General features: G+C 39.1%; 1 protein-coding gene across 1 annotated transcript in view; it reads right to left on the bottom strand.

Annotated features, from left to right (window-relative positions):
* The window catches only part of LOC107193347 (semaphorin-2A), a 183,850-nt gene that overhangs the window by 67,198 nt on the left and 100,329 nt on the right, over nucleotides 1–16,323 (bottom strand). The window contains exon 4 of the mRNA XM_015582759.1: nucleotides 4,350–4,401. Within this exon, the coding sequence (XP_015438245.1) occupies nucleotides 4,350–4,401 (52 nt within the window). The remainder of the gene's footprint in view (nucleotides 1–4,349; nucleotides 4,402–16,323) is intronic.

Genomic DNA, 16,323 nt, shown 5'->3' with positions numbered 1-16,323 from the left:
AGGTGGGAAGATGTAGAACTTGTGATTCCATCTACCTGCCTTGGGCCTCCACTCGCAGCAACCTCCTCGTGGTGAGGCCTGGGCAATCGGTATTATCTTCGGTGAAGTACTGTAAACCGAAGACAATATCGAGCTAATGGCTGCAAACTTCGAATCTATCTCATAAAACCACGTTCTATATTACATCGAACTAGGATTATTTTAGAAATCGATATGAGATTCAAAGTGTAAAAATGTCTAGTACTTTGAATGTTTTAGAAAATTATTCGAGATAAAGATGTATGGAACTACTGAAAATTACTTTAGATTCCTTTTCCTTATTCTGTAAATTCATTGATTGGAATATGAATGCTAATGGAAGTATGAATATTTTCACAGGACAATGATATAAATGGAACTTTAACACTTTTTTAAGTGTTACAGTGATATTTCGTTGGCCTCCGTATTAGCGCACTGCGCCGAACGCGGATAGCATGATGTAGTCAGAAGGGAGCAATTCAATCGAAGAGACGTATTGTACCGTAGCGCATCGTATTGTATTTCAAACTTTTATATCATTATAATTTATATGTATATATGTATATTCCAATAAACATACGTCAGGTAATATAAGCTTCCTTTCATTGAGTTGTCTTAAATATAACTGCATAAATATTGTACAATCCTATACTAATTATAGTGGTCTGGTTCAACAGGTTACTACAGAAACTAACTAGTCCCTACGTCTTTTAAACTTGGGCTGTAGTAGTATCTGCAGAAACTGCCATGGTTGTTGGGGTTACTATATAATTTGCTCACGGAAGCACGCACAAGTGTCAGTCAGATTTCGACAGTTGCACGAGCAACATTAGACCGAGTTCGAGAGTTGTACGAGCAACAGCGATAAAAGATCACGTTTCAAAACTCTTGCGCATGCTCCTGGGGTGCTATGATCCCACTTTTGCACACACACGGGGTTTCTTACCACATCGGACGCACAGTTTCATCTATTTAGAAGCATGTGACAATTTCAGAAAGAATTGCTACTTCTTAAAGGATTGCATACAAATAATCAAATTACAAAACGGTTTCAGTTAAATATGGCGTGCAAAATCACTAACGGTGATTTATTACAGTGATCGCCGAATCACGATCACGGTCGTGAATTAACTTCATTTATTTTTTTAATTTCATTCGATTTTTTTATCTTGAGTGAATTTGCTCACTGCGATCGTAAGTCCTTGATCTTTAAACAGAAAAACGTATTCAATATGATTTTACGATGAATTACATTACTATTTGTGTTTGTCAAAATCAGTAGAAAAAACAAGAAATTCTAAAAGAATGACTTGCTAGGTAACATGTAGATTATAATATATAATCATTAATTTATTCATTATTCTTCATTATTTCTAATTATTCCTTCACTTTATACGATATAACTCGAATTTCTGTTTTGATGTCGTTAATATAAAATATACAGATTATGTGTCGCGTGTAAAGAACTGTTAGGTTTCTCCACCAATCAGAAACGATCACGAGAAATGACGAATCAATGTGAAATATCACAGTGATTGGGAACGAACGTGATCGAATCACGAGTGATTCACAAGTAGCAGTTCACGCCATTTCTACCCACGACCCCCGGCGCCGAAAGCCGAGACTCTACACTCTGCTCCACGGAGCCCTAATTATCCAATGATGTTATATGGTTAATAAATAAACTGTCCGGATAAGGGTTAATACTCTACTAGCAAATGTATTTATATAATGTTAAATGTTTCTATTCAGAGATTCAATGTTTCTTCGTGTAATTTAATGGCGCCGGTTATCGGTGACAACCGTGTCAGTCACCGTGTTAAATACTAAAATTTTCATTCGTTTCAGGACTGCGGAAAAACAGCATCTGAAAATGCCTCCGCGAAATGTCACGGAATACCATCGCAAACGAGTACATTTTCACTTTGACTCTCTCTCTTTCTCTCTCTCTCTCTCTCTGGGGTTGTGCATTAAGCTCGACGTCGATTGTTCAACGTGGCGCACAGACGCGGTCCGGTGTATCCGGCCGAAATGAAAGAAAAGCCGCCTGGTGAAAGAGACTGCGTGTGGAAAAATCGGGGCACGCACCCGTTCCCTCCGACAATGGATCGCTTAGCGGGCGTAAAAAGAGAAAGAGAGAGAGAGTCGTCAGCTGTCGCGATGGTGCGGACGACGTTTCCACGAACGTGATTGACAGTTTTATAGGGAACACCGAAGACCGTTTTCGGATTTACGGCCTGGACCCGTTTCATCGTCGAACCAGGCGGTGGGCACAAGGGCGGGGGGGAGGGTCAAGCGTTACGCGACGTTTGATGCTAATCGAAGCGTGACGCTGCGACAGAAGGCGGTTCCGGGACGTTCACGATGCTCGGTACATTGAAATCGAGGAAGAAATGCATGGAGTTCGCGGAGGGGGGGGGGAGGTACCGTGAAAAGATTTGTATCGCGACGTATAGGATTCCATTCGAAGGAGTACCTGTATTACGGCACCCCTTTGTGTACTGCGACAGAAAAAGGGTAGATGGATGCTGGTAACAATATGTATATTGCTTCATCACCTTCCACATTTGCAAAATTGAAGCATGTTGCGTTACTAATAGACTGTAGATTTTATTCGTTTATCGTACATGTTGATATGCAAAATAGAACACAGTAAAAATTTGCGAAAAAAATGAATAAAAATCCAGCTTTAGTTTGGACCGAATGATACCTTCAACCATTTGACTATGACGCATTCTATCATATCAGTTAGTAAAGCATTTAATTGTAGATTATATCAGTTCAGTAAAACAGTGAACGTGTTGTACCGAGCAAAATTTACTGAGCTTATACCTATACCTTTCCTATTTATTTAATAGACATGTCAGAGCATATACAATCGCGCTCCGTCAATAATCCACAACCTTCTGGAGGTCTTTCGCAGTCAAAGGACTAATAAAGGAAACGAATCTTTGATGTAATTTCAAAGTAGTAAATGAATTCATAAACATCTAAATTTGCACAAAAATTCGCAGTCTGGTTATTAATATGAGTACGACAATGATTAGACTGCAATGTACCTAGCTGGTAGCAAATGTGTTAATTATACTATTTGTAAACGGCTGTTTACTGTGAAACAAAAAAACACGTATTTATACGGGACCAGACGATTAAGCGTTAAAATATCTTAAACTTGTAATATCGCAGGAGTTGTTTAATTCAAACCAAACTTTACCTACTCATTTGTCTGACGCTAACAGGATTAATTAAGAGGAAGCAATGAACTTTTCGTACAGTCGTAACAAACTGAAAAGGGAAACTTAATTAACACATTTGCTGCCGGTTAGTTTGTGAATCATTTAATTTGCTTTCTACCTTAATTCGTTGCCAGTCAGTTACTAAGTAATCTATGCTTTGTAACAGTTTATCTAACTAACTGAATAACTGAATGTATATCATAAAGTTAAGTCGCCTACCACCATATACAATATTTATAAGTTAGTTATTCAACGTAGATCAGATGTGATAGAATATGCTAACACTATTACTAGTTTCCCAAGTAACTTTCACCAGTGGTCGGCTATTTTCTTAAAAACTTAACCAAACACAGTGTCTACTATTTATTTACAAAAAATTCAATGTTGGGGATCCAGTCGGATATACTCGGAATACCAGTCGATAATATTGAATATCAACAAAGAGTCAATAATCGCGAGGACTCTGTACCGCCGAAAAGGCGTTTCCAACCGAGGCGACATGTTTGCACCGCGAGTGTCATTTGTTTCTACTCGGCGTCCAAGAGGTAGGCAGTCTTCGCGCCCACATCATAGTATTAACACACTTGTTGTAAACCTTCGTGGTCCCAAATATATGTTAACCTTAATAGCGATTAACAATTGCGTGTATTATTTAATACCCCTCGCTTGAGACTCAACATTCAATAACTTGATTATTTGAAAAGTACCTGTTGACACACACTTGATCTCAGGTGTCGTATAATCAGCAACTAACAGTTGAGGAGCCCAGTGCAAGAGGGAGTTATGCCGCAACAATAGAGCTGTGAGATATTAAGGCTTTTTATGAAAAATAGTATACATCAAAATACAGGCAGGAATTTTACCACGTAGTTACAAATTATGGGCTAATAACTAGACACCAAGAGGTGACACAATTAATAAAAAAACTCATTTGTCGACGTGACATAGATCCCTCTTACACTGGCCCCTTCAGTTGGTGCTCATATCACGTCAATGTGGCGTTATTGGTCGTCATAGTGTAAACAATATATGGAATAACAGAATTGATCATAAGGAAATCAGCTTATGCGTTAATAATTAATTTGGAACACTCACCTCGCAGTTCGAGTGACTGATGTTGCTCAGATTCAGCCTGAACACCTTGTCCCTGGAACAGAAAAAAAAACAGTAGGTGTTACACACGGGGCGCAGCAACAATTCGCATTAAACGCCGTGGATGGCCGAAAGCTCGAGATGTAAATTTTCATTCCGTACGTCTGCGAAATACATCGTTCCGGCTGACTTGACCCCTTGCCTTATCTACCCAACGGTTATGTATGGTTCTGCACAAGCGTGGCACTTTGTTTACGGCGTTCGGGGCAACGGGAACTGCTCGCGAACGCCACGGAATTTCTATGAGCATCGAAGGGGAAGGGAATCTTTATCCCACCCCGCTCCCGTTCACCAGTTCTCGGCTCTCTTTCCCCGATGGAACGCGAACTTTCTTCGTTTTTCGAACCGCTGCGCCGTCCGCTTTTATTGGGATTTCCTGCTTCGAGGCACGATCCCTACATCTTGTTCGAGGCTAACCATCAATTAGAATGTACAAGGTGATTCATAAAAAGTGGATTTGCCTTGCCCTCAAAACTCGTAGAAAGATTAAAAAATCATTCGTAAAGAAATATTTTTTTCATCAAAGGCATTGTGAATGTCCTTTGTATGTACAGGATGTTAATAAAAATGTTGGACACTTTCACAGGATGAAGTCTACATACCATACTGAGACGAAAATCAAGAATTATGAAATTACGTTCGAGGCTTTGTTTCCGAGTTACTAATTGGCTGAAAATACGGCTGAAGTACGCGTGAAATACGTCTGACGCGATGGGTTATACTACTTGAACAGATTCGCAGCTGATACACGGGTTCGATCAATGACCTAGTGAAATTAATGAATAGACTGCGGATCGAAACAAAACGCAATACAGTAAGAATTCTCACCAATTACACTTTACTTTAAACTTAACAAAACCGAGGACAAAGGATACAAATCTCAGACATCAGTTCAACAAATTAATCCACAAAAATTTGAATTTAGATAAAGTACCGCAATCTACTAATGAATAAAATAGAATGCGATGAATGAAACCAGCTGGTGAAACAGTTGAAGAACTCGCCTCTCAAGTAGAATAACCTGTCGCGTCAGCCGTATTTCACGCGTGTTTCGCCTCTATTTTAATTCCTCTATTTCGAAAACGAAGACTTGGACGGAATTTCGTCACACTTAATTTTCGTTTTACAACTAGTTTGACATGTAAAATCTACCATATAAAATTGTTCCACATTTTATGTACACCCTGTAAATTGATAAACTTTTAAATCAGAGTCAACGACTATAATTTACATTATTAGAATTTATGATTAATATTCTTTAGATGGGGATGCACTCAACTGAAGTTATACGCAGTTTATCCAAAACGTATTGTCATTTCTGAAGGTAGCGGGGAGAAAAATTACTTTATACACCTATCAAGGCTGTAATCTGTTATGCAGAAACTAAAGTGATGGAACATGTAAAATCACGGCGATATTCGACGAAGTAATTATGTAATTTCTATAAAATAAATACTGACTTTCGGTGCATATTATTGTGTGTATCTTTTCCTCACTTTTACAGACGACAATATTTTCTTAAATAAATTATGTGAAAAATTTCTCAGTTGAATGCACCCTAATGTAGAATACACGAATCAAAGTTTATACCAAAGCGAATTGTAATTACTAATTTTAACTACAACATTCATTAAATACGTTGAATATGTTCTACGTACAGGGTAGCTGAATTATTCTGTAACTGTAGACACGAACCCGGCAGTAATATGAAAATGAAACTAACAAAAAGCTCCATACACGTATTTCTCGATCGAACGATGCGTCTCGAAGCGATTTCGCACGGTTGTAACCGGAATCCAGAACAATCGAACGTCGAAACAGATTCAATTACACTCCGATGCCCGGGTATCTTTAATTTTCATTCGGCCGTCCAGATCTACCGGGCAAACGAATTCCGTGGATTTCCCGCAGCAAGGAAGCCCCCTCGACGGCTGACCCAGAAACAGTAGACTGAAACGAGCTGAGATTGTTTCCGAGTCAGAGCTCGACTCGGGGAAAAATGATAGACGGCGTACTAATTGGCGCAAAATCCGTAGATACGACGCTCGAGGAAGCTGATCCGCGATTTCTTCATACTAATTCAAACGTTCATACTCGCCGAGAGGCAAACTGTAAAGTTCGAGGCGAACGATCGAAGTGGCACGCGAATCGGGGGTGGGGGGAGGGGGCAATCATGGCGGCTGGTTTATCGAATTTACTTATTTTTCAAGCGTTTCGCCTACATCGACGCGTATAATTTTTTTCCGATAACCATTCGTCATTGGCCTTCAATAGAAATATACTCAATCGGATGGAATGCGAATAAGGGTGTGGGTAAAAGCGTGAAAGAAGGAAAGAAACCCCGAAGAACGAAGAGGAGATCACGAAGAGGAAGAGAAAAGACGCGGGAAACAAACCGGTTCCTTCATTCTTCGTGCTTTCCCTTCTCATTCATCCTGCGCACGTTGCCGTGAAAAAGTAAATAGCGACGTGGAAAAACAAATCCGTACTTTGGAATCCAGCCGCGTTCAGTTAGTTCTCGCTCCGAAGAACTTTTCCGGGGGGCTGAGCAGGTGGATGGAGGTGAGGGCGGAGCAGGAGCTTTGTACGTGCTGGCGCGTCGTTCCAGGGGGCCGAGCGGAAAGAAAAAATTTTGTACGAAAGCAATTTGCAGGGGTGATCGATGGCGGGCGGGTACGCGACCGTAAAGTCATCCTGTTTTCGATTTAAAAAAAACCGCCCAGTCAGCGTCGAAACGGTGGCCTCGATTCGAAGAGAAATTCTACATCTTCGGTCATCGTATTCGCGAATCTTTATGTACTGTCTAATGTTTCTTTCGGCAATAGCGTAAACGCACCAATGAATGAACATTTACGAAATATTGTAACTATTCAAGTCGAATCTTAAATGATAATATTAATGAATATTTGTCACATGAAAATTAGACTTTTTAATATTTATAAGTTCATGTAAAATATAGATTCGAATTTGAAAAATTGCAAAAATGTAATTGATTAAACTAAAAAGCCGAGGAATAGATTTTATCAGTGAGTGAACAATGAACCTTTCTAACTAATGCAATGGCGCGGAAATTGTTTGAATGTAAAACAAGAAATTGAATAATATCAATATTTAATCATTTGCTTATTTTAAAAACTTAATTTACTCGTTTTTATATATAATGTTCATTGACTGGTACGTGTTTGTTTACTGGTGCATGTTGCAATAAATTATAAGTGATATTTCTGAACATTTTTTTTAATTTGAAAGAATTAGGGGGTATTTATGGGAAAACATTCATGATCGTGTTACGAAGAAGTCTGCACATATTCTTGAACAATTTCTGCATTTTTGTACTTCCTTGAAAGAAAAGATTTCGCTGATATTAGCAGACGTTTTATAGACTTCACATTAGAGACAGACAAAATCATTACCTACAGAAAGAGTTTGAAGTAACGACCAAAAGATAAAAAAGTACTTCACTAGTTGTATTTGATTAACGACGACGAGTAGACACTTGACAAACAATTTAGTTTAATCTCATTAACTGATAATGGTCAGGTTGACAGTTTTAGATACTTCTGCTTTTGACTATATGTACAAATATTATTTAAATAAAATACTTGTCATCATACAGATCGCTAAGTCTTCACACGTTGAATGTCGCAGTGAAAAAGGTCGTGCGTAGTCAGACATACTTGAAGAATATCATCGTAACCAGTCACACTTTATTTCGTTTGTTAAGTCATAAATCATCGAAAATATATGAATTTACGTAATAGAAGCTGTTGGTGTTGTTTTAAATTACACTGCGATATTAATTGTACGCAAAAATTTTGTAACGGTACGTAAATACTCCAGGCAAGGCATGTGTCACCCATATTTGGGTGACGTGGCAGTCAAAGTCTTAAAAGACTTATCTTGGAACAAACCTCCCCAAAGCAGTACCGTGACGCCATCACTTTGAATACAGTCAAAAAGAAGCTCCATTAAATCAGAAAAACATATCCGTCTGACTTTACAGTCGCGCACAACAGCCCTGCGACGAAATGCATTATCCAACGGGTTTGGAACCAACCCCCATTTATCCCCCTTAAATTTTCAATGGCGTAACGACAGGGTACCCGGAAAAAGGAATCGTTGCTATTTACACCGGGCGTCTCCGCAGGGATAAATGTATTCGCGGCGCGGTTTAACATAATGGAGCGATTTTAATAATTCCATCCATGAATCATCGGCGAGGTACGATTAAGTTCGGCGAGCCGCAGGCTTCGCCGCGAAATCTCGGTTTCTTCGGTGGAATCGATTCGACTGTCGACGAGAGAGACCGAAAGAGAGAGAGAGAGAGAGAAAGCCTGGCGAATCGAGAAATATGAAATGTAATTTGTATTTCACGGTGCGGTTTGAACGCAGCCGATTATCGTCCTTTAATTGAGAATAAAACGTGTCACGTTTTCAATTACACAGGAGCTCGGCTGGACCGGTTTTTCGCCGGTTTCACGCGAGACTTAACACGATTGATTCTCTGTTATTAATCCTTCACCGTTCAGGCAGCACTTTTTTTTTTATTACAGATTTGCGATTTCTATGGCCTATCGTGATACAGTTATTACTAGGTTGCTGATTTTATAAATTTCATTGCACTCACCACTGTCTAGAGCAGTGGTTCCCAACCTTTTCCAAAGTGCGGAACCCTATTGCGAGTAAAAATTTTTGGGGGAAACTTACCTAAATTAAAATGAAATAGGTTTGTTGTCTATTATATATTTTATATTATATCGTTTATTAATACGATTAATAAAATAAATCTGAAACATCTGTCACACACAAACAGTAATTTTACGTACGATAGTAATAGCAATACTTTGCAATTTATCCAATTACATACCGCAGTACATTTTCGAAATGCTTACGGAACATTAGTGCTCCGCGGAACACAGGTTGGGAACCACTGGTCTAGAGTTAGGTACAGTTGAAAGTTCGATAAAGTTTAAGGAGGTTTTTATTTCATATGGAACCTGATAGGATAGCAAATAAAGTTTTCTGTTTGACTCCAGTTCCTGTAAATTAGACTTTTAAAGTAATATTTGTATATAAAAATTGACAGACTATGTAGCTATTACTGCTAACGCTTTTTGGTGCGCGCTGTATTTTCTTTTAAATTATCCTACTGATACCAATATCGGTGAATCATTCGACCCCTGTCGAAGCTAGCTGCAATATTAGCAAAAACGTTAAAATAATTCTTGTTATTTTATAATGCTGACCCTTTTTTTTTCAATTAAAAAATTATAGTCGTTGAGATACTAGTTCGTATGCTTCGAGAGCATATTAAGGTTATTTGAAAAGTATTACCGCTTCGTTGAAATGGTTATGATAATTATATCACGAGATCTGGGCTCTCTATAACAATATACGCTTATCGATTTTCAACGGGGCCAAGCCGTATTATGCCGTATCAATTGCTAAAACGGTCAGCCCAGGCCATGTGTGAAATCTAATCACATCCGTCGGATTCCGACTGATTCGCTAAATGCGTTTACCGTGTTTCCCGAATCGCGCTATACCGCCGGCCGTTTAATTATGTAACATATAGCGGAATCGCTTAATGTTATATGTCGTCAATGTGAATTTTCTATCGAAATCGCTCCTCTGCTCGATTGCTATTAAGCTCGTCACATGGTCGTCACAGCTGGTAACCTCAAGTATCGGCAATGGAAACTTTCTGCGTGGCTCATCATGCATTAACTTATCATTTTCCCCAATTGAAACAAACTGCATTGTTTCGATTTCTAGAAACAACCGTAAGAGGTATAATTCCATCGATTTCGTTCACGTTCCTATCCTTTTATTAAAAGTGAAAACGATAGAACTACTTTATACAAATATAATAACATTTTTTAACCTTCATCTATCCTTCATTTTTGCAATTAAATCTGTCCTTCGATTTAAAATTGTCACAATCGTAAGAAATTAATGATAAAGAAGTAAATAGTTAAATTTGTAAATTCTTTGAAACAAAAGCCAGCAGAGCCTCAGCTAAATTGACCTACACATAACAGAATAACATAATTTCCTAGGAGAAAAATGTGTCAAATTGATACCAGGGACGAATGAGGGTTAGGTAATGGATTCACTTCGATTAACGACATATATGTTTGCAAATACACATGCCAAATTTAAATTTCTTATAAATCTCTCTTTAACCAATAATTCCCTGTCACGTTTTAAAATGTTCACCCGAAGAACATAATGGCTACTCTGCAATATCGCTTCACTCATTGCAACAACGCTTAGGTAAACGGTGTTAGGGAGACTCGCGGCGTAAAAACGATTACAGCAAGAAGATTCTGAAAGTATTACTAGAATAAACTAATCTGCAAGATGCATAGAGTGCATTAACACCAACGCCACGTCCGCATTCTATTACAGCCGACACGTTCGTGTTTATTGCCAAGATCAGTCCCCTAATCAATGCACTTCTTTCACGACACCTCCGCTATCGGCAACGGCGAGCTGATAGCATGTGTCCTAACGTATCGGCGCAATTTCAAGCACTTTACAACCCAGAACTTCATGCGCCACTCATTGCTTCCATAAACTCTTATCTCGGCGCCCCGATCGATATGCAAAAACGCAACACGCCCGAATCCGTTGCATAAAATATGGTCCATAAACCGGGATATGGGGGGAAAAAAGAGGGGGCTGGCGAACGGCAAACGAAAGGGGCCGGCGAGGAGAAGTAACGAATCGACGAGGGGAAGTAGAAAAGAAAGAGGGTACGGAGCCCTCGCGAATGATAATTTCCATGAAATCATGGAAAAAAGATGGTGAAAAGACCCCAGAGGATCTCGACTCGGATGATCCATGCCGTTCGGTTTCTAGAGTCGAATTTACACCCTTTCACTTTGAATAATCGTCGCGGATGATTCATCCACAGTGAATGTGAAACATAAAAGCCGGAGTATATATACCAGTTTCCTGCAGAGATAAGCAAATTCATTATGTAGATAAAAAGTTTCGAATAACGAATAAAAGATAAAGAAAAGTATTTCGTTATTTTTAATTGTTTAAACGTGGAAATTTCAATTTTTATAATAACATAATACTTCTTTATGAATGAATAAAATATTTGTCTAACAATTATTTAATCTCATTAACTGTTTAAAGCAGAGTTAGACACCTTTAGATACTGCTGCTTTTCACTGTGTATTGTTCGAATAAAATTCTGCCCAACATTGGTTTCCTGGATGAATTCGCGATTCATTCTGGTTCCGGTTGAGTCGTAACGGCCAATTTTCAAATGTTTATATTTGTTCAAAGTTGTTCATTGAGAACAAATAGGACTAAATCTTCATTTTTTTTCAAATTTTTCAATAATGCCCCGCTAATATAAAATTGACTATATACTATGTCTCCACTGTAAGCATCCACGAAGCTCATTTTAAACAGTTTGTTAGTTCAACAGTTATGATTTATTGAAAAAAGGTTGACACTATATTTCAAGCAGTTATAAAATCAACAATTTCAAAAATTTTCATAACTCCTTCGAGATACGTTTATATGTATATCACTAAAGACTATAACAAAATCCGAAATGTTAGTCCAGAAAGTGTCCGACTTCGTATGCAATGACCCTCTGAAATATTCTCCAATTTTACTAACAATAAGTTGTTCCAACAGATCTTGAAACAAACTATAGTAAATCCTCGATGAGTGTCCGAAGGCTTCGCGGTACTGAACGTTAAATATTTCATAAACTAATGACCATATCCGGCTGAAACAAATATCATTGGCTTCAGAATTCCAAGCTCAATCACTGTGCTAAACCTCATTAAAAAGTCAGCATTATACTCGAGGGCCCCTCCTTGTCAGTGCCGAGAAGCCTTAGAACACTCATCGACGATTTCCAGTATATCATTTTCCATTCTTCTATCTTAAAGAGTACATTTCATTCTCTCGTTCCATTCTCTTATTTGTTATTAAAATTCTTAATCAAGGACAGCCTACTCCCCGCCCTCCCCCCCCCCCCAAATAGGAACAATTAGTATGTATCATAGAAATGCGAATTGCTCTATAACATAAACTCGGTATTATAAAATTCTCTTATATTATGAAATATAAGTTTATACTTGCTATGTAGTATCGTTTCACTAGAAACGAATGATCCATTCAATTCATCAAAAGTAGGGTATGGCTCTACTTCGTGCACTGGTCATTTTGGATGAAACACGGATAAAAACAATGTTTTTCAATGAGTCATCCCCAATCATCCAATGTGAAAAGATGTAAATTTACCTTTGCGCCGTTCAGTTCCAAACAGCACGACTTCATCGAATCACAAAGTGTTGCGCGACTGTTCGTGTCCCTTGAATGATTTTCCATGTCACGCGCGGCTATTCCGCGAAGACGAGGACCCCAAGAGAGTCGATACCAGCGGAATACACTGGATTCCTTTGTTTTTATTCCTAGCCTCGCCAACGACCTCTGATAATTGGAAGCGTTCAATTAGCGTGCTTTAATTGTAGAGCGAACCGCAACGCGGCCGCCGATTCTCGAACTACAATTAATGGGTATCACCTTTCTAATTAACGAGGAACGATGCTCGCACGTAGTATCGATCCGTGCGCGGTATCGTCGGGGTAAAAAGTGAGGGGGGGGGGGGGGGGGGGGGGACTGGCGAGTCGAGACAGGGGTACGGTTAGAAACATGTTACGTACTCAAATGGAAGCGTATGTTCGCCTCTCGCGACTCGCGTGGGACGTGAAAGCGTGATCGCCATTGCTTATCACCATCAACGACGATCCCGAAACGTCCGTCGATTACACACCGTCCCGTACTTTTCTCGTCCACTTCTCTCATATATGTATATTTTTTTTACTCTGCCCCCCCCCTCTCTCTCTCACTCTCTCTATTTTCTCGTCTCACCAACGTCCACGATACATCGACGATTCTTACGCGAACGCGGGTCAGAATTTATTATCGGGGGTTCGAGGCAAGTGGTCGAGGTATTATTGAGCAATTCGTTTTGACGTATCGATTTAACTCCATCTCGCGGCCTCACACACAAACACACACACCCCTTCGCCCCTTTTGTCCATTATTCCGCGCGGATACATTTATCCCTTCTATTTTTTCATTCGATCGGCACGGTATTATCCCGCGTTCCCGTTGTTTTTATGAAATTACAAAGAGACGTTATTTCTCTCTCGTTCATCGATTACGCGGGAAACTCTGGCCAAGAGTGTTTCCGCGTGGAAACGGGTTCGTCGTTTGGAAGAAATTTTTTACACTTCGTTCTGTTGTTCCTTTTTCTTTTTTCGCGGTTCCAAGAGCGTGTCACGCGGTCGATGAAAGCGGATTGCGGGGAATTCCAGGTCGGTCGGGGGAATTATTATGAGTAAACGTGACCGAAGCACGATTGCGTTCGTTTTCCCGTAACGGCGAGAGACTGGTGTATACAGTAATTGTTAGTGGAATCGACGTTAGTTAACACCGGTGTTACTAGGTGCAATCCGCGCGTTATTGAATTAATATTGAATTACGCGATTCGACGAAGCTAATTAACGTGTCGAGATTCATCCGCGAGAACGTGGGAATTGTTTTTCGACGCGGCTGATATAAAATGGAAAATGTCCAATTAGAGGCGAAATCTTTAAAATGAGAAACAAGGAAATCGTGAAAGTTTTGTGGAGAAGTTGGTCAGTTAACAAGGTTTTTAATGTGTGCAGGGAGAAACATTTCGTATTATACAGTAGCAAACAAAAAAATGACTGCATTTCTGATTCTTTATACAATAAATACTCGATTAATGTTTGAAACTCGGGACCGCTATGCAGTAGTTATCGCAGAGGGACACGATTTCTGCACTTCCTAAGTTATCACTTCATGAACTGCATTTCAGGCCAAGCTTCCTGTGTGAAATCTTCCAGTAGTGATAGTTCTATTATTTCTTAACACCAACTGAAAACTTTAGTATGTGTTTTAATATATATTACTATATATTAATACATAGTTAATATATATGTTAGTATGTATTTTAATATATATTAAAATATATTAACATATATTAGTATGTTTTAATAATTTTTAATATACATTCTGATAGAGAATTAAAAGCTGTATAATACCTCACTAATTAGGCGGGATAATCCTCTTGAAGATTGAATTTATCAACACCAAATTGAAGGATGTAATTAAATTCTCCTCAGCGCTGCATTAACAATAAGAATTTTAAAAATTCATATCATTTCCAATAATCCGCAGTTAATACTCCTCGCTGAATCAATTTTCCATCATTATTCAGTTGTACCATCAAACAAACAAAATAAATGCACAGACATCGCAAAGGCCCAGTGGACACGGGTGATTTTCACGTATCAATGAATTTCAACACGAAACGAGGGGGTGGCTGGGGGATGAAACGAGGTTATGGGGAGAGTAAATCAAATAAGGGTGACAGCAGGGTAGGAAATGACAATCGCGTAAGATGCTTCTGCTTTTAAAGGTAACTCCGTTCGTTTCTGTAATGAAATGAGTACGCCATGTGGAAAAACGGAAAGGGCGGCGGGGGAAGGGGATAGCAAAGGCGACTTACGGTTAAACTGCATTTTGCGACGGGAGAGAGTGGTTCGATTTTAACGTTTCCTGTTTTCTGGCTACGTTCCATGGCCCCGTTCCGTGCCGTCCCCGCTTCACCATACCTATCCCCGCCGATATAATCCCGGCCCACCCCCACTCACCCTCTCATACAATATCGGATTCCGATAAGAATTCTGCGCAAAAGGAAAACGATCCCGACATTCCTTTTCCAATGATGTGAAACGATTAAGCTCTATGATCTTCCCGAGCGACCCGAGGCTCAACGATGTGACTCTCGATTTCAGACGAAAGGGTGCTCTTCTCCCCTTCGGGTGTAATTTAATTAAAGGATTGGATAAAATGCTGCGCGTTACTCGCGCGAACTCGAACCGATCCTGCGAGCTGCAAAGTAAATGACGAAAGGGTAGCGTTCGAATTCTACCGGTTGCATTTTTTAGAAAGGGGAAATTATATTTCAGTGAAACGGGAAAACTAATTTTGGTGCAAAGTCCGTCGTCGTTTCATATAGATAATTCTTTTACATATTCTTGGTAACAGATTTTTCCTTGGAGATTTAATCCTTCGACAGTCCAACTTTTTCTACTATGTTCTAAATTACTTCTGTCCTCGGTAAGGAAACTTTTGAAGCTGGTGAACTCCTGAACAGTAGTAGGAATAGGTTATGCGTGATCGGTTTGGAAGTTCACGGTATACCGATTTCAGGAGCACACCACTTTGTTTTCATTAGATGTTAGACAGAACTAAGTCACGTGACTCTATCAGAGTCTCACTCGGGATAAACTGTTGATGCGTTAAAGTATGGAAAATATAGGTTATGTTTTATTTTGCGCTCTAGCAATCTAAATATATGGACTTTGGTACAGGATTTTTATTGTAGATAGAAAAAATCGTACCTATAAGGCAAAGGTTTGAATTGTTGAAAATCTCATGAAATCAACATTATGTAATGAGTATTTCGAGCTGTTTGTGGTTTTTTATTGTTGTAAATTTCAATTTCCATGAAGGTATGCGTTTTCATAAACCTGCACAGTCTACTAATATTAAATACGCAATAATATTTGAGTAGTACAATTGTTGCCTGCAGGTGCGCGGCTGCATTCATACAGTTCTTCTCCCAGTATTTTTTTGCAATCATACTAAAATTTATTTACTTGTACGAGAAAATAAAGCTCATTTGTAAAGCGGAAGAAAAGCAGAAATAACAGATTATGTCAAGCATCGTGTTTTTCTTATATAAAGTATAATTTGTCTCTATCATATGATCAAGGATTAATTACCCGAAAATCCGCGAACATATATTATTGCGTATAAAAGAAGACCAAAAGCATGTTGCTCG

This window comes from Dufourea novaeangliae, unplaced genomic scaffold, assembly GCF_001272555.1.
Source record: "Dufourea novaeangliae isolate 0120121106 unplaced genomic scaffold, ASM127255v1 scaffold1, whole genome shotgun sequence".
Lineage (NCBI taxonomy): Eukaryota > Metazoa > Arthropoda > Insecta > Hymenoptera > Halictidae > Dufourea > Dufourea novaeangliae.
The sequence above is the reverse complement of the archived record's forward strand: the minus strand, read 5'-3'. Positions and strand labels throughout refer to the sequence as shown.